This window comes from Drosophila arizonae, chromosome 3, assembly GCF_054131065.1.
Source record: "Drosophila arizonae isolate 15081-1271.41 chromosome 3, UAZ_ARI_1.0, whole genome shotgun sequence".
Classification (NCBI taxonomy): Eukaryota; Metazoa; Arthropoda; class Insecta; order Diptera; family Drosophilidae; genus Drosophila; species Drosophila arizonae.
This window is the reverse complement of record NC_142923.1, coordinates 24,586,603-24,607,750: the sequence shown is the minus strand read 5'-3', so window position 1 is coordinate 24,607,750 and position 21,148 is coordinate 24,586,603. Positions and strand designations below refer to the sequence as shown.

The window sequence follows — 21,148 nt, the reverse complement described above, 5'->3', positions numbered from 1 at the left end:
ACATATACATACATACGTTGCCAAGTAGTTGAAGAAGTTTTTCAATTGATAAAGAGAAAAATTTTAAATGTGTAGAGTTAACAAAGGCACCAGTCAATGTCAGTCTAGCTGAGCATGTTTGTAGTTTGTAGCATATATATTTACATATACATACATATATATATATATAGAAACACGTTAAGATCTTAAATTGTGAGCGTATGCAACGCATGCGTCTCTCCATACAGCACAGCTAAGTTTATTTGGCGAATATTAATTTAGGATCACACACACAAACAAAAGCACACATACCTATTATACATGTATATTTGTAACTTTTTTTCGTGTAATTTGTATTCAATGCGAATACAGTTCGCAGTACACCTTAAGCCTATACTTAACGAACCTAATTTATGAACAGTTTATTCAATTATTTATATAAAAACCGCGCCCACATTTCAATTATGTTTATGAAAGCAATTTTTTTTTTTTTTTTTTGCTATTCAAACATAGTTTCCACAAATTCAACACAACATATTTACATATTAAGCTAATATACATTTTTGTGATAAACCAGTTAAAATATAAATTAAAACATTTATATCAAATAAAATGTATATTCTTAATTGATGGGGGAGCATGAATATTGAATTCTCCAAACGGGTAAATGTAAGGCTGCAGCTAACTAACAGACTGCAAATAAAGCTGTTAAGCTACAGCTACAACTCATGTAAGTAGCAGACACCTAGTGCAAGGCTGTTAGTCTGCAGTTGCAGGACATGCCCATAACACGCTGTAAGGTGAACTGTTAATCTGATGCTGCAGCTGCAACTGAAATAACATTTTATGTTAAATGCAAACTTTGACTCGAATAAACAGTGTTAAAGCACAGCTTCACTGTGAATTTTTGATAGCTGTTAAATTGCAGGTATTATTGGGAGTATAGCCCTTCATTGAAATTGAGTCAATCCGATTAAACTATATGTGGTTGTTTGCCTATATATTTATTCCTATGTCTGTCTGTCTCTCTGTCTGTCAACCTGACTACAGAAAATAATTTAATTTAGCTATGTATATATATATATATTCATTTGGTATTTATATTTGAGTAAAACGAAGCTAGAATGCTTGCAGCAGCAGAGAGAGTTCCCAATAGGAGGAAATACTTAGCAGAAAACACAAGAAAAACTTAAAGGAAAACAAACCTGAAGGACCTAGAGGAAACACTTAAAATAAATAATTTAGATGGATCATAAGAAATACAGGAAAACCTGAGAGAAAATGCATAGAGGATGAGGAAACACTTAAAGCAAAAACTTAGAAGAAATGGAAATATCAAATCAGGTAAATACAAGTTCAGCAAATAAATCCATAACTGTTTACATATTGGGTCAAATTATGTTTGATGGTATTATAACCAAAAAAAACAAGGTTACTTTAAAAGATTTGTTACTCTTCTAGCTCGCTATTCCAATTCAAGTTATTTCGATCGTTTCTCGATGCCTGGAAATATATGCCTTTTGCTGATACTCGGACACACCAGATAGTTGCCTATATTCCAATCTATGTATATCCAATTAAAAAACTCTTTTGTTGTCTTTAAGTCTAGTGTTATACATTTATTTTACACGGTTTACCTAGAAAATGTATAATTATTATATTGTGTATTTGCTTAGATAATATGCATGATTAAAGACAAGTCGAGCTTTAATATAATTTCATCTATTGTATACAATCGTAATGTACTGTTTATCTAAATACATTTCAAGATCGACAACGTTTAGATTTCATTAATATTATTAATATAAAGAGGAAAATAAGTAATCTGAACTAAAATTCACACAGTCCTTTCAACCTGGCACACGCAATTTAATGCCAAAAATTCAATTTAAAGATCACATTACTAGCTAATATTTTATATATAGGATATATTTATATATGCTAAATCAACTAAAATCTAGACGCTAAATATCATTTATTTTGTTGATTGCTAATAACTATATGAATTTAGTCACGAATTATAACTTGGCCATAATTGGCGTAATTTGGAGCGACTGATGTTGCGTTTGTTTTTGTTTTTGTTAGTATGCTAAGCCGTCTTATCAACTACGTGAAATAATTCAACTAATGGGAGGCGAGAGTCCAGGGTCGGCTAATGATGAGTGCTTGTGCCTATAAACTGTAGATATATATATGTATATGGTAGATGTTGCTAGATGAATTGCAGAAGTCTTGGGGGCAGTGTAGCATGTGCTCATTGAACGACAGCCGAGCGCTTATCACGATTCTTGCCACGCGTTATGGAACGTGCCTTGAAAGCGGCAGCATTCACCAGATGCTGCAAGAGATAAAGAATTTATGTTATAGCAAACCAGAGCAAAGCCGATTTCTTTTCAGACTTACGCGCTCGAGCTTGGACTGCTTGACTTTGGCGTTGCCATTGATGCCCACATTGTTTGGTCGTGGGCCCAATTGGAAAATATCGCGTATGAATTCGTTCTCCTGCAGATGGGAGGTCATGCCGGGGCCCATAACGGCGCACAGGGCTGAGTACTGATGATGTATGGACCAGGCGTCCAAGGTGAGAGAATCATGTCCGAAGCGAATGCTGATCTCAGGCGAAATATCCTCCTGCAGAATAACAAATTGGAATTTTTAGTAAGCGTCGAGATAATTTTCAGTTGAGAAATGTTTAGATCTTAGAAAAATTCCCCCTAAAATTACTAAACCTTGTTTTACTTTTTCTTAGGGAACACTAAATTCGAAAATCAGAAAAAAAAAATATTTTAAAAAATTTGAAAATTGAAAAAAAAAGTAATTCTTTTATCAGGCCTTCAAGATGATGATCTCTACGTATCAGCATGACTATGTGCCACCAAATTCAAAGCGGTACGAGTTTATGAGCCACCTCAAGGCCAACGATGGTCTGGGTGGAGGAAAGATTGTGGAATGTGAATGCATAGCGGAGGACAAGATTAAGGCGCATCCGGATGCAGTCAAGAATTGTGCGGGTGTCGAGTGGACGGGCATAGCGCCAATGGGGCGACTGATCAATCCACGTTTGATACCCACGGAATTGCCGCAGGATCAAATCGATCAGATGGCAATGTCGCCGGAATCCGATTGCCTGAAACTGCAGCCGAATCGGTTCCTGAAAATCTTACGCAATGTCTACCCAGATTTGTACGAGCGCCTGAAGTTGATGCCCAAGGGAGAATTGGGCCGCAGACTGGAAACGAATCGCATGTACACGACCTATCAGATCGACTACTGCGACGTCAAGGAGTATCCCGAGGGCATCTACGAGAGCTTGAAGCCCAACGACGAGGTATCCAAGATCAAATCTGACAAGCTAATGGCGGATAAGGCGCCGTGCTCTGAGTTCCGTTCGGATGTGATGAAACAGTTAGAGCGCGAAAACGCCACCGGCTATGAGGTGAAGGCCGACGAATGTGAGCAGGCGTACAAGCCATTCCAGGCAACATTCTCGGACTCTGCGCAGTTCGTCAACTCCGGCAACAACTCGCATTGGAAGACGGCGTCCAGCACGTTCAGCAAGTCGCCCAACTTCTCAGAATACATGGACTCGATCAGTCGCAACGGCTGCATCATAATGCGCAACAAGCTGCACGATCACTCCAAGTGCTTGGCGAACCATTGCAGGCACGAGATTCGGTTCAACTGCACCGACATGAAGCCTTAAGCCTTGTTGTGTGTTGCGTTTCGTTGCTCCCAAGCTATCTCTACACTGTATCCTGTCATTTGTGCAAATCCCCAGTGTCCAAATAAACTGAAAACAAAAAAACAACTAAGTGATGTTATCATTACCTCCAGATAGCGCAGCACATCACGGAAGGTGGCACGCTGTGCCTTGCGATCGCGCTTGGCGCGATATTTGTGCGAATCGGTGGCCAGCTGCTTGACAGCGTCGCACAGCTCGCCGATGTCCTCCTCCAGGAAGTTCTCATCATGGGCACGACCCGACTCCAGAATCAATGCGATGGTCTCGCCAGCGGCCATGCGTACATCCAAATGTGGTGATTGCAATAGACCCAAGAACTTTTTGATAGACCTGCAACGGGCAATCGATTAGTCAGTGCTTCTTAACCATTAATTCTTCTCAATAGCTTACGGAAATTTGTGTTGTCCGGAGGTCATCAGGGAAACGAAATCGCCCGAGGGCACGAGAGTCAGCAGCAGACCCCAGGCGGACAGGGCCTCAGCATGAAGAGTTCCTGCCTCGGCAGTGACAGAGATGGGTGACTTGTCGTCGCCGCGCAAATAGCTGCCGGCAAAGATGGTCTCGAAGAACTGCATCAGCTGGATTAATGCACCGATATCCTCGCAGTCCAGGAAGTTGAGCAAACCAAGGGCGGCACAGCACTTGGCGCGTGCATCATAGTTAACCGATTTATCCTGCACGGTGGTCAGAAGGAACTGATTCATTGCCTTCGACATGCCCTCCTCGCCACCCAGTTGCAGCACTAGGAGTGGGGCCAAACGTGCGCCCCACACTTGCTCCTGACCCTTGCCGCGGCGCACACTCTTCTCCACAAAATCCATGAGTGTCATTTTGCGGTCCTCTACGAAGTCGGGCATATAACGATGCATCAGCAGCTCGCAGATGGCCTGCAGGGCCTGAATGCGGGTCTGGGCCGATTTCTCGGTAGCCTGTTCCAAAGCCTTTTCGAATTTCTCCTCGAAGCGCTCATTCGCCAGATCTTCGGCAGCCTCTGAAGAGGCGGCCTCCGAGACATGCGAATAAACGCTCACATTGTCAAAGGACTCGTCCTCTGAGTTCGAGTCGTTGATGCGGCCTAAAAAATAAATAAATGAGAGAGATGTTCATTAAAAAGTTCATCTGCTAGTTGGACATAAATTTTAATTAACATAACATAAATTTTGCAAGCAACCTAAACTGTTTGAATCGCATTGCTATAAGCTGTTAATGTTCTTTTACATAACATAAATTAGACCTATACAACCTATGTTAAAGTTTTAAGCAAAACTGTTAAGTAGCACGGTATTCGCTGTTAAACTTGTCTATTGCTGCTCAAACTGCTCACATATTTATTGCTTGTGAAATGAGTCAACCTAAAATACACAGCCACACATACAAACATATATATGTGTGTGGGTGTGCACACAAATTTCTACGATAATTTTCCGCCTGGTAGCGATAATTTTAGGCATGTGCATGTATGCATGTGTTATAAATAAAGTTGTATGTACATGTGTATCTATACAAATGAATATTATACGCGTAATTCGCAGAACAAAAGTAATTGAATGTCCATTGGTATTTCTTTGTTGTTTTTAGGGCGAGTGCCCTGTCACACGAGTGTGTGACCTTCATATGAAAATGTTGTGCAACAAGTTTTAGCATTTGTTGTTGCTCAACTTTCTATGAGCACACATACACATACATACATACATTTAAACTGTTTTCATTTACCAGCTGCCTATTGAATGGGGACAAGGTAGTTTCCGGCATTGAGTTTTCATTGACTCGCAGGTATTGTCGCAGGTATACACACAAACATATATATACCCATACTTATGTATATACATATGTTGACAGCATTGTTGCTTGTCTTGTAATCTCGGCAACAACTGAAAACAGCTGTTGGAAAAGCAAAACTTTGAGAGCCTGATACATTTAAGAAATTGCGAATATCTATTAAATTAGACCATTTGGTTATTATTTAGTTTAAAAGCATGTATTTTAGAAAATTAAAAATTGATCACTTTCTAAATCTCAATAAAGCCTTTTCCTTTTAAGATTATTTAATATTTATATTAAATAACATTTTTGAATACTATTTGGACTTTGTGTTTCTTTGTCTATTTCTTGATAAGCTGGCCTTCAACGTACACACTTAAATTGTGTGAGCATACTCTGACATTGTTACATAGCGTAAGGCATATCAAACATAGAAATGCACACGAAATTTAAAAATACAAAAACTATATATAGGTATGTTTAAATAACCTTCCCAGAACTCTACACAATATGTGATAAGAAACAACTCTACACATTTGCTCTTTTAAAAATTCCCCCGTTGGGTATTTCAATAGTGCAATATCTGACAACAGTTAATTCTTTTTTATTTGCTTATTCACCAGCTGAGCGCGTGCAAAGCTTTTTTGTTTTTGCCAGCACAGCAACAATATATATTTATTTCGTTGATTGCCAAACAGGTTGGAGACGAAAGCTTTTGAAGCCAACGAAATGTATGTATATTTCATGCTATTCAAACATGGCATGTGCACATGAGTAATGCCAGCCAGCCCCCAGAAAGTTGTGTACGAAAGGTCAACATACAAATTTTCTATTGGTAGCACCTGTAAAAAGTTTCTTAAGCTCACAATAAATTTCCCACCCTATCACAAGTATGACCCATGACAAGTCATTTGCTTTGTCTTTGTGTGACTCACCTTTGCCTGCTGCTTTCTTATTGCGTCGTGACATATTGATGCTTTTGTTGTTGCTGTTGCGTTGCTCGCTAGAACCACGAATTTTGTGTTTGGATTGGCTTTCGCTCTTCTTGACTACGATCGTTGTTGTTATTGTTGTTGCACGCACACACACGCAAGCACAATCCCCGTTTGACAATGTCCTTTTGAACGCGCGAGCGATTGAGTGAGAGAGAGTCTACACAAAAAGTCTACACACACGAGTTTGGCGGCAACTATTGGCGGTACTTGCACGTGCTTCTTGCTTTTATTGATTTTCTATACGTTGGGCGTTCAGGAATTTAGGTTAGAATTTTTGTTGGTGATTGGATGAGGCGAGAGTTCTTTTTTTATTTGCTTTGCTTAAATTGCAAGATTCTTAATCAAGATGCAGCTATGCAAAAGCTTTTATGTTTCCAATATTGTCTTTGTTGCTGCGCTTGCTGTTGCTGTTTGTTGCACAACACGCGTTTGGAAATGTTGATAACTTTTACTGAACTGAATGATGTTGACTTGAACGCGCGTTTTATATTTATACACTTGTGCTGCTGCTTTTGCTGCTTCTGATTATAAAAATGTTGGTCGTTGCTGTGTGATGACACAAATTTCATGTTTAATTGAAATTGAATTTTCTTTAGCGATTTCCTTGGCCTTGAGACTGCTACTGTGTCTGTGACGTCGACAGCGCCGCCTTTTCCGAGGGTTTTAATCGAGAGTTGTGAAATTGTTTGCTTCACAGTTTGTAGCTTCGTTTGCTATTGACTGTTGTTTTCAATATGCACGCAGGCACAGCTTTTTGTTTGATTAGTGTAGCTTTTGGGAAAAGCTCTACGTTGTCGATGAGTTGTTAAAATAATGCAAATAATTAAGCACTTTTCGTATTGCTGAAGTTGACGAAATTATAATGACACATTCGGATCAGTGTTGAGAACTGATTGAAGCTGGATATCGAAATTTATTTATCGAATTTATCAGATTGCACAACTTCGCAATTAGTGCACCTGCGCACACTGTGGCGAAATTAAAATGTACATCCGAATAATCAAAATTAAGCGCAATATTACAAAATAAAATTTTTGATATCTGCAATATTTTGTCTTGACTTTATTTTGATTTTATCGTAACTAAAAATAATTGTATTTAAAATAAAGCTTGTACACGAAATCAGGGTTGATATTTGTGAGTATCGAATCAGCTGTTTGACAAATAGAGCGCCAACTATAAATACAATTAAATTGTAAATAAACAATCAAGTGAACAAATTTTTTTTTATTATCAACTAATTCAATTTTAATACACATCAAAAATATTTCTTTATTATTTATACTGCTCACTATTTGAGCCTTAGGATATGCGTTATTATCGATAATTTAATAAAAAGATAATTTGGTTTTACTTTTGTGGCCAATTTATTTGCTGAAATTACGTTTTATCCTATGTAAATCAATTACTATCAATAAATAGATCATCTACATATATTTGTTAGACATGGCAAACTTATGTTTTAACATATTCTTCAAATTACGATCAACTTTCAGTCATTGGTTTTCAAAAACGTAGTTCAATTGAATCTATTGCAGGAGCACCCAGTATTTGGCATCGATATCGACAAATAACATTTCAATAAGTATCGGAGCTCTCTATAGATATCGATATGTGGTCCCACACACACAATCATTGGCCATAGTATGTTTATTTTTATTGCAAAACGCATTTAAAAACAAGTAGCAAACCGTCGGTTGCTGCTTTATTGTTCGCATAAACAAATCTCACTTCATGCTGATAAGTAGTTCATTATCAGAGATGCTCGTTTGCTACAAAAAAGTAAAATAACAACCAACGAAAGCAGCAATAATAAATATACTGCATTGAACTTCGACTCGAAGAGAACACGAACTTTGTCACTTCAACACACACACGCACATACATACGTATGCAGTCGAAAGCGTCAGTCGTCGATGTGGATGTGAATCAATAACCAAATTCCAGCAACAACAACAACAAAAACAACGACGACGACACCAATCTGATAGATATTTACAGCGTCAGTTTTGGGTGTCTGCACTTGCACAAGTTAATTAGGTAATTTGTAAGCTGCTTGCAACAGCATCAGCGCCATTCACCAGCGTGTCTAGAAAATGTTCAAAATACAAACAAAAATAGCTCGCTGATTGGCGAAGCGATTATCGCTGAACCTTAACCAACAATATCTGTATCTAATCTATAGTTTATGGGTGGCTCAATTACAATTTCTATATTGCAGCAATTTTAGTTGAGAGTTAACCATGGCCAGCATTGAGGAACGTTTCCAGGCCGCCGTTAATGTGATCAAAGGATTACCCAAAAATGGACCCTATCAGCCCAGCATGAGCATGATGCTCAAGTTCTATGGCCTGTTCAAGCAGGCATCGGAGGGCGATTGTTCACCCAAGAAGCCGGCCTTTTGGGATGTGGTGGGCCGCGCCAAATGGGACGCCTGGAATAGCAATCGGCACTTGACCAAGGAGCAGGCGATGCAGCGCTATGTGGAGAGTCTGCAGGAGATAATTGAGACGATGTCATTTACCGAGAATGTGCAGAACTTTGTTGGCAGCCTCGACGGCCTGACCAACATCAACCTGGATGAACTGGATCTGGTGTCGCCCGGCATGCGTGAGCTAGCCGAATCGCATCCCAATTCGCCATTCCATTCGCGCACAAACAGTCCGCAGCATGGCAACAGTGCAAATGGCATTGAAGTTGCAGCTGGGAACACGCCCCCAACTGCCGCGTCCACCGAGACCTTAACTAATGGCCACACAACGCCACTGACCAATGGCTTTACGAGCATGAAGGCAAGCAATGGCTACTCGCCGCTTGATTCGAGCAACAATAACAACTACACAAACAACAGCAGCGTGGCCATTGTGGAGCCATCCGACGATGAGTACGACGATCCCTATGAAACGATGCTGCCCCAAGAGCTAACCCAAGCCATTACGCACAATACGGATTTGCTGCGACAAATCCAGAGCACAGTGGCGAGCATGAACAGCGACATGGCTGCAGTGCAGCAGCGTGTGAACAGCATGGAGCAAACGTTGCTGGAGCTGCGCAATGCCCAGAAAGTGCAAGCGAAGAGCGGACGTCAGCAGCAGCAGCAGCCGGCCTGGTGGCCATTCAAGGATATTTCGCCAGTGTGGTTTGCAATGTTGGTGCTGTGGCCGTTCGTGGTGCGACGGTTGGCGCGAATGGTGGAGAGCAAACGCCGCTGACGGCGCATTAAACTAGCTTAATTGGTATGGTAGTTAAATTGTAAGTAGCAAAAATTATTACCTAGAGGTCTGCAAAGAGAATCACACTCGAGTTGAATTACATTGAATAGGAAACCAAGAAGGTGCACTCGAAAAACTCAACTGAATGAAAAGAATTGAATGAGTGAGTACGCGGCTAAACGAGCGCATAATATAAACAGTTCCGTCAAACGAAGTCAACATTCACTGCCTAATACGAAGATAGGAAGTGCTCTGGGCTTTGCGAAATTCTTCTTTTGTTTAGTAACTCGCACTTATTTAACTGACCGACTGAGCTCGCTCTCAAATTCATACTCACTCAATTCATTGTATGCCACTCACAACACATTCAATCCATTACGAATGCATTCAATGTTATGCTGAGAGCGTAGCCATGCAGACCTCATATAAAATATTTATACATTTACTGAACTCATTTAATAATTATATCCTTTCGCTTGCCTTGCAGATATTCACGGTTATGGGCACGAGCTTTGTGTGGCTTGATTTTTTTCTCGAATGCTTTGCACATCCTGTACAGAGTTGGCCTTGTATTTAGTTTCTTAAGATTTAACCAGTTGCAATATGTATATTTTATATATTATTATATGTGTTAGTTGCATGTAAGCTTATGTGTGGCACATTCCCATTCCACCCACCCACATCCAAACGCCAAGATCCCATCAATATTTTGTGTTAGTTTGTAAGCCAAATGTTTTCTTTTGTACATTTTGCCCAGGCTGGGCGCGCTTTTGCCTTGGCCCATAGAGTTGCCTCTTCGTTTTTTGTGCAGGGACTGCGGCAAATGGTTGTAAAATAATTGAAGCGAACAATTTGATTTGTTGTTTAATATAATTTTTGTAATAAAATCATGTAAAATGCTGATTATCACAATTCATAACTGTTCTTTGTGGGGAATGAGACGTTAGATCTGTGGCTGGGCTGTAATGCGCAAATAGCTCTTGCCGGATGGCACTTCGATGGTCTCAATGCCCTTGGGAAATAGCTTGGGCACATCCGCAGCCTGCACGGAGGGCAGCACCATGCACTGGCCGCCCTGCTTCCAATCGGCGGGCGTGGCCACGCTCTTTGTCTGAGTCAACTGCAGCGAGTCAACAACACGCAGAATTTCACTGCGAATTAAAATAGATCAATCAATCAAAGTTTACATTTTAGATTCCAATTGAAACCCACTCGAAGTTGCGACCCGTTGTAGCTGGATACAGAATGGAGAGACGGAGCTTCTTCTTGTTGTCAATGACGAAGACTGCGCGGCAGGTGAGCGGTATGCCCTCTGCACTGAGCTCATCCTTGTCCAGCATATTCAGCTTTACGGCTAATTCACGCTTATTATCCGCGATAATGGGATAATCAAAGCTGGACAACTCTACCCACAAATAAAAACATTTCATATTTTGCAGCTAATCAAATTCAACCCAAACTCACTGGCATAACTCTTAATGTCCTCAATCCAGGCATTATGCGATTCTGCTGTGTCACATGACAGCGCAATTGGCTTAACGCCTCGCTTCAGAAACTCCGGCATTAGCTGAGCAACGCGGGCCAGCTCCGTGGTACAAACGGGCGTGAAATCCGCCGGGTGCGAGAATAGGATGGCCCAGCTATCGGCCATCCAGTCATAGAAATCAATTCTGCCCACATTTGTTTGAGCCTCGAAATTGGGAAACTGGTCGCCAATATTTAGTGGTTTGTTCGACATTTTAAGAAATAGTGTAAGTAAGTAAGTAACTAAAACGAACGAAGAGCTTATTAAAAACGCAACTGCAGCTGTCCAACTCTCGATAGACAGGCTATCAAATTGAATAGTCAAGTAAACGCGCTTTTAAGCTATCGATAGGTTGTTCGTCTAGCTATCGTATCTATCATTGGAAGTCTAATCAACAAATAAAAGTGAACAAACAATTTTCAACAACAAACAATTTAAATACACATAACCAACACAATAAGCAACATTTCGATCTATCAAATTAAATAATTCAAACTATCGATACCACTGGTCGCATCTCTTGCGATTGGTAGTTATCGTGTCTATCATTGAAAGGCTTATCAACAGGGCAACAAAAATAAACATATTTTCACACAAGATATCTGCAATCATACCGAGCACGTCAAGCAACTTTCCTGATCTTAGCATCAGCGGACGCCAAATGAATCCTCCACCTCCGCCACCTCCTTCAGCTCCAAGCGCCTCAGAGCCGTTTCGAATAACAACAAATGCACCGCAAATGCTCGATGCAAACTTAACCCCCGGACGACGAAAGCTTCAGAAGTGGCTGGGCCGTGTCCTGCGCATCGTTATAACGGATGGGCGTGTTTTGGTTGGCTTCTTCAATTGCACAGATCGTGATGCAAACATTGTGCTGTCCATGTGCGCCGAGTACTTGGTGGAGGGGCAAGAGCCTCGGCTGCTGGGCAACGTGATGGTGGCCAAGAAGCATATCGTCTCGCTGAACATCGACGAGCCGCGGACATCGACAATTCTTTAAGCCATTCATACAAATTCTGTAAGCATGCAATATTACCAAATGCAATACATGCAATACTCCTACAGAGAGCCCAAAAAGTTATCCTACAGTGTTGTCGCTCCGCTGAACGCACTTCAAAAGTCGTAGATAGGTCATCAAAAACAAAGGCAAAACCAATTGTTGGATATACACTTCTTTAAAAATTTAAATTTTCTATATATAAACAGTCGAAGGGGCAATGTTTTTAATAAAAGATATACACAAAAAATTAATTATTTATGCAAAATATTTAATATGTGTAATGTAAATATTTACATATATATTTCATGGAATATAATAATATTTATGTATATATATATAAATATAATAGTACATATCTACATATTTAATTGAACTACTGTATTGTCCTCTGTTTTGTTTGCTTGCCCCGTTGAATTGCAAAACATTGCGTTGCCAACTACTATTTTCTCAACCGAATGAGCTCAATAAACCACTTAATATTTGTATATAATAAATAAAATAAAATAAGAATAATAAATATAGCCAATAATTTGATAAATTGGTATCAAAATATGTATTTTAATGTACATGCATATACAGAGATTCAAACTGTTTACATATACATATTTAGTTGAAAATCAGCTGCGGTTGTAGTATTTTTATGCGCTTTGTCATTTTTTAGTACATTTCGTGCGCTCCGCCTTTAACAAAGCAACAACTAAATTGTTGGAAAAAGCATTAATAATGTCAACACAGCAGTAGAGCAATTAATTGCTAAAAATCAACACTCAATTGAACACCAATCAGCGATGGATTTCACGACCTTCGTTAAGCCTTCAAATGGTGGTGCCACCGAAAGCGACGACACAAGCAAATTGCAATTTTGGAAGCATGTGAAATACATTGAGAATCATGGGAAGCAGGAGGACGACTATGAGTACTGCATGACCGAGTTCCTGCGCATGTCGGGCATCTTTTGGGGCGTCACAGCGTTGGACATAATGGGCCAGCTGGATCGACTCGATCGTAAGTCCATTATTGAGTTCGTCAAGCGCTGCCAGTGCCCGGTCAGCGGCGGCTTTGCGCCCTGCGAGGGTCACGATCCGCACATGCTATACACGCTGTCCGCCATCCAGGTGCTGGCTACCTACGATGCGCTGGACGTCATCGATTGTGATGCCGTGGTGCGTTTCGTGGTCGGTCTGCAGCAGCCCGACGGCAGCTTCTTTGGCGATAAGTGGGGCGAGGTGGACAACAGGTTTAGCTTCTGTGCGGTGGCCACGTTGACGCTGCTCAAGCGCATGGAACAGACCATCGATGTGGAGAAGGCGGTTAAGTTTGTTATGTCGTGCTGCAACCAAACAGATGGAGGCTTCGGCTCCAAGCCAGGCGCTGAGTCACATGCAGGTGAGTCACAGCATGTTTTTCAATGAACAGTCATTAGCCGTAATTCCTTGCAGGCCTCATCTATTGCTGTGTGGGCTTTCTCTCCCTCACCCATCGGCTGCATCTGCTGGACGTCGACAAGCTGGGCTGGTGGCTCTGCGAGCGGCAGCTGCCCTCGGGTGGACTTAATGGTCGCCCCGAAAAGCTGCCCGATGTCTGCTACTCCTGGTGGGTGCTCTCATCGCTGACGATTATGGGTCGCTTGCATTGGATTAGCTCCGAGAAACTGCAGCAGTTTATACTCTCGTGCCAGGACACGGAGACAGGCGGCTTCTCGGATCGCACGGGCAACATGCCCGACATATTCCACACGCTCTTTGGCATTGGTGGCCTCTCCCTGCTGGGCCACCCCGGCCTGAAGGCCATCAATCCGACGCTCTGCATGCCCCAATACATCATCGACAGGCTGGGCATTCAGCCGCAAGTGCTGAATCAGGCGTGAAATGCAGCAAACCTGATGATATTAAGACAAAAGCTATAGCCAATGTTAAATGATTAATTTATAGAACAGATACCTTAAAGAGCCCAAAAACAAATCGTACGATTCTAGTAAACAATGTCAAAAGTTCATTTCTATATTAGCTACACTTTACTTCTTTCAACAATTAGCGCTTGTTATGCATTTATATCTCAATTTATATATATTATGTTCTATTGTTTTTTGATAAGCAAGCCGTGTAAACATCTTTTTATATTTGTAATATAATAGAGTAAAAAGTTAATAAAAGACACTATTTTTATGATAGCATGCAATTAGAGATCGAGAAGAATTTAAATACTTACGGTTTCTAAAAAAGTTTTTAAAATTTACAGATGTAAAAAACCTGCCTAAAATTTATTTTTTTATTTCTTTTGCAGCAAGAGAACCTCCAAATGTATTTATGAAAATAACTTAAAATTTTGTAACTAAGAAAAATTTCTTGAAATTAATTTATCAATTTAACAAATTTTAATTTTATATTTATTTCAGCTAGGGAAAAGTCTTAAAATTCAGATTTAAAGCAAAAATGCTTTGATTATTTTAGTTATCAATTTTAAAAATTGATATTTTATTGCATTTATTCATTTACCAATTTAATATATTTTTATTTTGTCGCAAAATGTGAAATCCTAAAATTTGTAAGTAGAGATCGAAAAGATTATATAAATCCGTATACAGTTAAAATAATTCAAACCAAATGAAATTTTTATTTCAATGCAAAAATAATATTATTTTAAAAAAAATTAAATAATTTAGATTTATATTTAAAACAAAAAGCGTAAAATTTTGCGACTTGATTAATTTTTGTTTTATCGTAGCAAGCCAGATCCTAAATTTGAAGAATAAGTAAACAATTCTTTGTTTAAAAAAAAAAACTACTTCAATTTCATTTTCCAATTTAACAAACTTTTTATTTTATTGCAAAAATAAACTAATTATTATTTTTTATAACTTGCATAGCTTCCAATTCATTTAAATGTTAAAACAATTCTATAAATTAGATATGCATGCAGAGATATATATAGTATTTACATATAAAGGTATGTATTTGAGTCTAAAACCTAGCAGGGTGCTACGAGCTTATCGCAGTTTACGTTTGGTTACACACAAAATAAACAAAAATTTGGAATTACAAGAAAAGGCAAGAGAAAACTACAAAGAAACAAAGTCAAGTGCGGCCCCTACACGAGTTAAAGCTAAATGAATTTGCGCTTTCAATTAAAGACAATTGAAATGAATTCATAGCACATAAATATTTTAACTGGCTAGCAGATATATAGACTATATAGTTCAGTAAATGTGTGAGTGTGTGTGTGTAGTATACTTCGATGCACGTCTAAGGCACTCCATAAACAATTTCAGCTATATATATACATATAATATATATATATATCTACAGACTAAGTGAAGAAGAGAACTAGGAATTATTGAATTTCTCGTCGCTGGTTAAGACATTATAGGCACAGCCCAAGGCCCAAGAGATTTCATGGCCATCAATCTTCTTGTAGAGCTAGAAGAAAAGGCATATATAAATATACATACATATATATTACATTATATTGTAATCAATTTCCCAATCTACCTTAATCTTCTTGCCATCGTTTAGGCCAAATCCTTCACGTAGCAGCACCGATATGAAGGTCAGGTCAAAGCACATGAAGGGCTGCTCATCATTGGGTATGGCACAGATCTCTTGGGCCTTCTTACGATAGGCCTCCACCGTCGTCTCGCCGCCCGCTGTCGGATCCACCAGACCCGATTCGATGGCGCGCTCAAAGTAGTAGCTAAACGCCGCCACCGCATGCTGTTTGAGCGTGAAGGGTTTCGGCTTGACCAACGGCATCACCTTGCTCTTGACCAGCTCCAGGCAGGCCTCGAAATCAACCACTGGCTGCTCGGCGCTGGATTTGCTGTTCTCCTTGCCGCTCACTTGGTACTTGACATTGCCATAGATCCAGGTGCGATTGGCAATGATGGGATTTACGCAGATGCTCTCCACAAATGTCTCCTCAGCGCTGTAGCCCTTGGTGAAGACGGCATGTCGGGCGGCCATGAGACCCAGGCCGAGATAGCTGTGCGTGAACACATTGATCTTCTTGTTGGAGGTGATCACCTCATGCATGTACTTGTCGTAGACGGGCACCTGCTCCGGGTCTGTGGGCGAGAAGGTGACCTGAGTGCTGCCGCCGCCCAGGTCCAGGGCGGCTGCCTGATTCGTCTTGGACAGGCGACCCAGCAGGAAATTGACAGTGAACCAGCTGAAGATGCCCTCGTCCGTGCCGTCCATGATCTCAACGGCATCGATGTCCACGCTGAACTCCGACTTGGCGAACAAATCCCGCACTGCATTCAGCAGATTCTCGGCCTTGCTCTGGGGCAGCAAACGCAGCCCAGCCGTGGCCTTCAGCACCAGCGGCGTGGACGCCCAATGCTCCTTGGGTATGAAGGCACGCGCCTCATCCAGCAGCAGCTTGATCGAGTGTGCGCCCTCGTCCGGCTTATCCGCGAACGAGCTGAGTCCCGGCTTGCGCTCCTTGAACAGCTCCTCGTAGAGCACCAGTTTGTTGTCAATGAAGCTGCGATTGAATTTGTACGCCAGGACGCGGCTGCCCGTCGAGCCGGCATCTATGATCGCGGCGTATTGGACCTTGCTGTAGCCCAGCTTGGAGGCGAGACGGGCCAGATATGGACTCGCATTATCCGAGGCGAGACCTGAACCAGATTGCGATTTTTGTTGTTGTTTGTTGTTGTATGAGCGATAGTTGATGGAGACAGTGGGCAGAACAGAGGATTTGGTTAGATTTGATTGGGTTGATTTAGCATAAAACAATTGATACACACCAAAGACAAAGAGCAGCAGGACAACAGAGACAACCAAACATAGAAATGAGACTTTGAGGCCACTGGTTACACCGCCGCGTCCATTTCCGTTTCCGGCGCTGGGGCTGCCCTTGCGTCGATTTTGCTGCGACGATTTGTCATCGCTGGCCAGCTGCAACATGAGAATATAAAACACATTAAACAACTATTCGACAACAGTCAATGAAATATACAAATGCATATGTGTACATATGTACATATATGTGTATAATTTAATGTCGCTCTAAAATTCTCTACCAGCTTGTATTCGTATCTCATGTCTGTGCGTTTGCTGTCTATAAATAACCAGCATTTTCCTTAAAACACATGTTGCCAGCTGCCTCAATTGTTTGTTTAGTTCAATTCTTTCTTTTCGGCCGTGAAGAGCAACGTATGCAATTCTTTCGACACAAACAATTTCGACTTCTTATCTGTTATTTGGCAATGTTGTTGCCGTTTATCGGCAGCGAGGGCTGTCAAGTATTTAACTATCGATAATTTGTGCTGCCAGGGCTGCACATGTTCATTGAGGTTTGCTGATGTGTTTTAGAACTTTGTTTTATTTGTGCTGCTTAGGCAATGGGAAAAGTGTTATATGCTTTGCCTTTTAGATATTTGTTATACGCGTGTATTTAAGCCACTTTTAAGAGCGTTATACAATTAAATTATATTAATTTGCAGATACTTATAACTAATTTTGACTTTATTTGCGTTTAGATTTTATTTATACCTCGTAAAAAATGTTATACGATTTGTTAGCTCTTACAGGTTTGTTATACACCTGTATTTGAGCAACTGTTGAAATGTATATATAGTATTAAAATTAAATTGAATTTATTTATTTATTTTTATTTTTATTTATTTATTTATATTTTTTTTTTGTTATACTTTGCTGTGTCTGAAATCTTTGCTAAACCTGATTTGTTAAGTAGTGTTATATTCCTTAGACGAAATATTTTTGTTATACAATAGTTCCCCTAATGTATATTTCATATTTATAGAAGTCCCACCCATACTTTGTATTGAGGTCTTACTCTAGACAAACTATTTCTATCATTTGCTTATAACGATGACTACGCATTTATTTCATTCACTCGCCGCTGATGAAACTAAAAGCTTTGGCTTTGTATTTTACACATGGATTTGTATTCTAGTCTTATCTTATATTTCTATATATAATATACATGCATGGAATATTAGTTATATTTTGAAATTACAACCATGTTAAGCAACTTAATAGTCATGCTAAATTTCAATTTTCTCTAGTGCTCCCTGTGAAGGTTATCTTATTGACCGATAAGATATCGTTTGTTTAACTTTCGAGTCTTTTAGCTTGATTAAATATTATTTCTGAAATGGCAACGACAGCAGAGGAGAAGATGTCGGACCAAACAAACTCACCAAAATTCCCATTAAATTATTTACACAAATGTTTCAAGCTCAGCAAATAAATTAGCACTAAAAAAACAAAAAGAAAACAAACAAGAGGCTAGAAACTATTACAGACGGCAAATGTAATTATATAAATGTGTATATACTATCTAGTATATAGGGTATATATAAATACATATCACTAATTTACATGTCAATTGCATTGGCAATGCTTAACAAAGCGCTAAATTGCTACTCTGTGCGACCGTTGGGAATGTCGCCAGGTGCGCTGAGATGACGGCGCCTTCTAATCGATACAATTATAAAACACTTAATAGAATTTATTTATATGTATGTATGCGTATAGTATGTATGTATATTTTAAGGAAATTAAAAATTGATAACCAAGACGTGACTAAACAGGATTCTCGCTTCGGCCAAACATTTTTCGTATCGCTTATCTTGAGCCGTGCATAATGTGGGTTAATATGCTTTGAGTGTTTCACTTATCAGTCGGGGAGTAAATAAATAACTCTATTGCAAACTATTTCACCATACGTTATGAATATAACGGCAGCAAACAGTAGCACTTAAAAATATCTTTATGATTGAATTCGTTCGGTAACTCGATTTTAAAGTCGACTTCAGTATTTATGTGTTATTTTAGTTATGAAATAATATATAATAATTTATTATAATATTTATTATTATTATTTATTTATATTCATTTATTAATTTTTTAGCTAGCCAAAAAACGTAATGAATTTTAGTTTAAATATATTACGAATATTTTATTTATTCGAAATATATGTGTATATAAAAAACAATGAATTAATATTGTTAAAATTAAATTCATTTAAATTGAAAAGTTATTTTTTAGAGTAAAGTAGATATTATTTATATTTATATTTTTATATGTAAAATATATATATTTATATAAACAAATATAAATATATTTATATTTGTATATACATACATATACATATTCAACTATGTGCTCAAATTTATTGCCCCATAAGGGTTAAGAATCGTATATCAACCAGTTTTCCCCACACACTACATTTTCCTTACGATAGAAAGCAATTTATTTTCTACATTGAACTATCTCAAATGCTCGCATCAATTTAACGACCTTGCGGCGAGTGAAAGAGAAGGAGAGAGAGAGAGTGAGTGGGTGAGAGCAAAATGCAAAAAAGGTGAGGCAAATGAAAAACCTGCTGATTCTCATATGCCGGAAGCAAACGAAACGCAAATTAAAACGGGCCGCGCGGTCAAAGTTTGGGTTGACTAGCTAAATACGCCAATAGAGGCATATACTGACATATATAAAAGTATAATCAATATTTCGAATGTAAATAAATCAATATTCAGTCATATTTAACTTGTTAACAACCATCAACATAAAGACAGCTCATTTAGTCTGTAACAGATTTTGCTTTTACAGTGTTATACTGTGGTAACTGCTCTTTTACAGTAATAATAGCTGTTATACTGACATATAGCGGTCTCAAAAACTATATGGTTTTATATTTAGCTTATTTCGGCTCCATTCTGGCAACTGTATTTCTGCAAATATTTTGCTCATCTCTATTTACAAAGTACTAAAACAACACCTGTTGCACGTTTGCGTGTAACAAACACAAAGGCTCTCAGTCAATGTAATAAGCTAATCGTTTTAGGTCAGTTTAGCAATTAAATTTTTGTATCTTTATTATTCTTTATCCATGTCTACCGCCAACTGTTATATTCATGAAGCTTTAGATCATTTAGAACAAATTACTTAGCTCACTTATGCTGCCTCAACTTTAAAAACCTACATGTATCAACTTTAAAGTTCAGTTGAATCTTTAAATTTAGATCAGCTATGTAGATCAGCTGTTACTACGTACATCCAACTGTTATGTTCGTGCCCTTAGATCACTTAGAGCAAACTATGTATATAAGTTGTGGCTCATATTCAACTGTAGCACACTTAGGTCCGCTATGCAAATAACTTGTTGCTCATATCTAACATTAGTACACTTTATAAACTTAGATCAACTATGCAGATCAGTCTTTTGCTCATCTCTAACACACTTATACTATTTGCCGGGCGCACGCAGCAACAATTGAAATTGAACATCAATTAAGTATGTAAATAAACTTGGCACACTAAATGCGAAGTATTTGCTTTAATTTCCGTATCAGTGTATGTTTGTATATATGTATGTGTATAAACGCGCCGAAATTAGCATTTGAAACAAATGTAACAATGCCCTTTAACCTTTGCCTACCTTTCTCTTTCGCACATCGGTGTTTGTCATTGTACTAAATTTGTGTAAACTCTTAATAGGCTTTATTCACTAACACATTCGGTAATTTATTTTTTTGGCAATCAGTAACGGTTCATTGGAGCGCTGAAGGGTAATTTGTTTTTACAGCTAAAACTACGAGCAATTAAATAGCACCAACCACCACGTCGCGCACGAAATGGCGTACTAAATTAAACTAAAGGCTGCCAAACAGCTGTTGTTGTTGATTTGAAGCAGTGTTTGAAGTGTCGAATCAGTGTTGTATAATACTGTTTTTTGAATTAATGGTCACCCTCACAAGAACCAGTTGATAAGCGGCACCCCAAAAATTTTAAGTTTGATTACTTCCTCTTTTTATATTAGTTTAAAAACTTTTATTTTGTTATATATAGGAAAGCAATTCTCATTTAATTAACTTCAAAAAAACAGCAAAACATATTTATTCAAATTCTTGTCGATTGAAATGGAAATCATTAGTTGGTATTTGTTTATATTGGTATTTTTTGG

General features: G+C 39.0%; 7 protein-coding genes across 11 annotated transcripts; 4 read left to right on the top strand and 3 right to left on the bottom strand.

The window, feature by feature from the left end:
• Positions 1 to 328: 328 nt before the first annotated feature.
• Ifrd1 (Interferon-related developmental regulator 1) lies at positions 329 to 7,525 on the bottom strand. Its single transcript, XM_018003400.2, has 5 exons — positions 6,418 to 7,525; positions 4,112 to 4,796; positions 3,808 to 4,051; positions 2,383 to 2,610; positions 329 to 2,317 (listed from the first exon to the last, which is right to left on the bottom strand). Exons 1-5 carry the CDS (start codon positions 6,449 to 6,451, stop codon positions 2,234 to 2,236), a joined length of 1,275 nt encoding a protein of 424 aa, XP_017858889.1. The 5' UTR covers positions 6,452 to 7,525; the 3' UTR covers positions 329 to 2,233.
• Positions 2,648 to 3,787, top strand: LOC108610985 (uncharacterized). Its single transcript, XM_018003401.2, has one exon. The coding sequence runs from the start codon at positions 2,819 to 2,821 to the stop codon at positions 3,680 to 3,682; it is 864 nt and encodes a 287-aa protein (XP_017858890.1). The 5' UTR covers positions 2,648 to 2,818; the 3' UTR covers positions 3,683 to 3,787.
• A 545-nt stretch (positions 7,526 to 8,070) lies between the features above and the next one.
• On the top strand, positions 8,071 to 10,601 carry LOC108610981 (uncharacterized). Of its 2 annotated transcripts, none has more exons than XM_018003396.2 (3): positions 8,071 to 8,517; positions 8,699 to 9,729; positions 10,177 to 10,601. In XM_018003396.2, the coding sequence occupies exon 2, from the start codon at positions 8,721 to 8,723 to the stop codon at positions 9,687 to 9,689; it is 969 nt and encodes a 322-aa protein (XP_017858885.1). In that variant the 5' UTR covers positions 8,071 to 8,517; positions 8,699 to 8,720; the 3' UTR covers positions 9,690 to 9,729; positions 10,177 to 10,601. The 2 variants fall into 2 exon arrangements, with proteins under 2 accessions (XP_017858885.1, XP_089321193.1); XM_089465067.1 differs by lacking the exon at positions 10,177 to 10,601 and adding an exon at positions 9,800 to 10,167.
• On the bottom strand, positions 10,541 to 11,565 carry Prx6a (Peroxiredoxin 6a). Its single transcript, XM_018003398.2, has 3 exons — positions 11,154 to 11,565; positions 10,902 to 11,094; positions 10,541 to 10,840 (listed from the first exon to the last, which is right to left on the bottom strand). Exons 1-3 carry the CDS (start codon positions 11,425 to 11,427, stop codon positions 10,633 to 10,635), a joined length of 675 nt encoding a protein of 224 aa, XP_017858887.1. The 5' UTR covers positions 11,428 to 11,565; the 3' UTR covers positions 10,541 to 10,632.
• An 87-nt stretch (positions 11,566 to 11,652) lies between these two features.
• On the top strand, positions 11,653 to 12,465 carry Sbat (LSMD1 domain-containing protein Sbat). Its single transcript, XM_018003399.2, has one exon. It carries the CDS (start codon positions 11,876 to 11,878, stop codon positions 12,212 to 12,214), a length of 339 nt encoding a protein of 112 aa, XP_017858888.2. The 5' UTR covers positions 11,653 to 11,875; the 3' UTR covers positions 12,215 to 12,465.
• A 335-nt stretch (positions 12,466 to 12,800) lies between these two features.
• Positions 12,801 to 14,399, top strand: RabGGTb (geranylgeranyl transferase type-2 subunit beta). Its single transcript, XM_018003395.2, has 2 exons — positions 12,801 to 13,600; positions 13,654 to 14,399. Exons 1-2 carry the CDS (start codon positions 13,003 to 13,005, stop codon positions 14,079 to 14,081), a joined length of 1,026 nt encoding a protein of 341 aa, XP_017858884.1. The 5' UTR covers positions 12,801 to 13,002; the 3' UTR covers positions 14,082 to 14,399.
• Positions 14,400 to 15,004: 605 nt separating this feature from the next.
• NTPase (ectonucleoside triphosphate diphosphohydrolase NTPase) lies at positions 15,005 to 20,848 on the bottom strand. Of its 4 annotated transcripts, none has more exons than XM_018003390.2 (4): positions 20,624 to 20,847; positions 16,962 to 17,112; positions 15,703 to 16,832; positions 15,005 to 15,630 (listed from the first exon to the last, which is right to left on the bottom strand). In XM_018003390.2, exons 1-4 carry the CDS (start codon positions 20,651 to 20,653, stop codon positions 15,538 to 15,540), a joined length of 1,404 nt encoding a protein of 467 aa, XP_017858879.1. In that variant the 5' UTR covers positions 20,654 to 20,847; the 3' UTR covers positions 15,005 to 15,537. The 4 variants fall into 4 exon arrangements, with proteins under 4 accessions (XP_017858879.1, XP_089321188.1, XP_017858881.1 ...); XM_089465062.1 differs by lacking the exon at positions 20,624 to 20,847 and adding an exon at positions 18,381 to 18,503; XM_018003392.2 differs by lacking the exon at positions 20,624 to 20,847 and adding an exon at positions 17,238 to 17,465.
• Between the last annotated feature and the right edge of the window lie 300 nt (positions 20,849 to 21,148).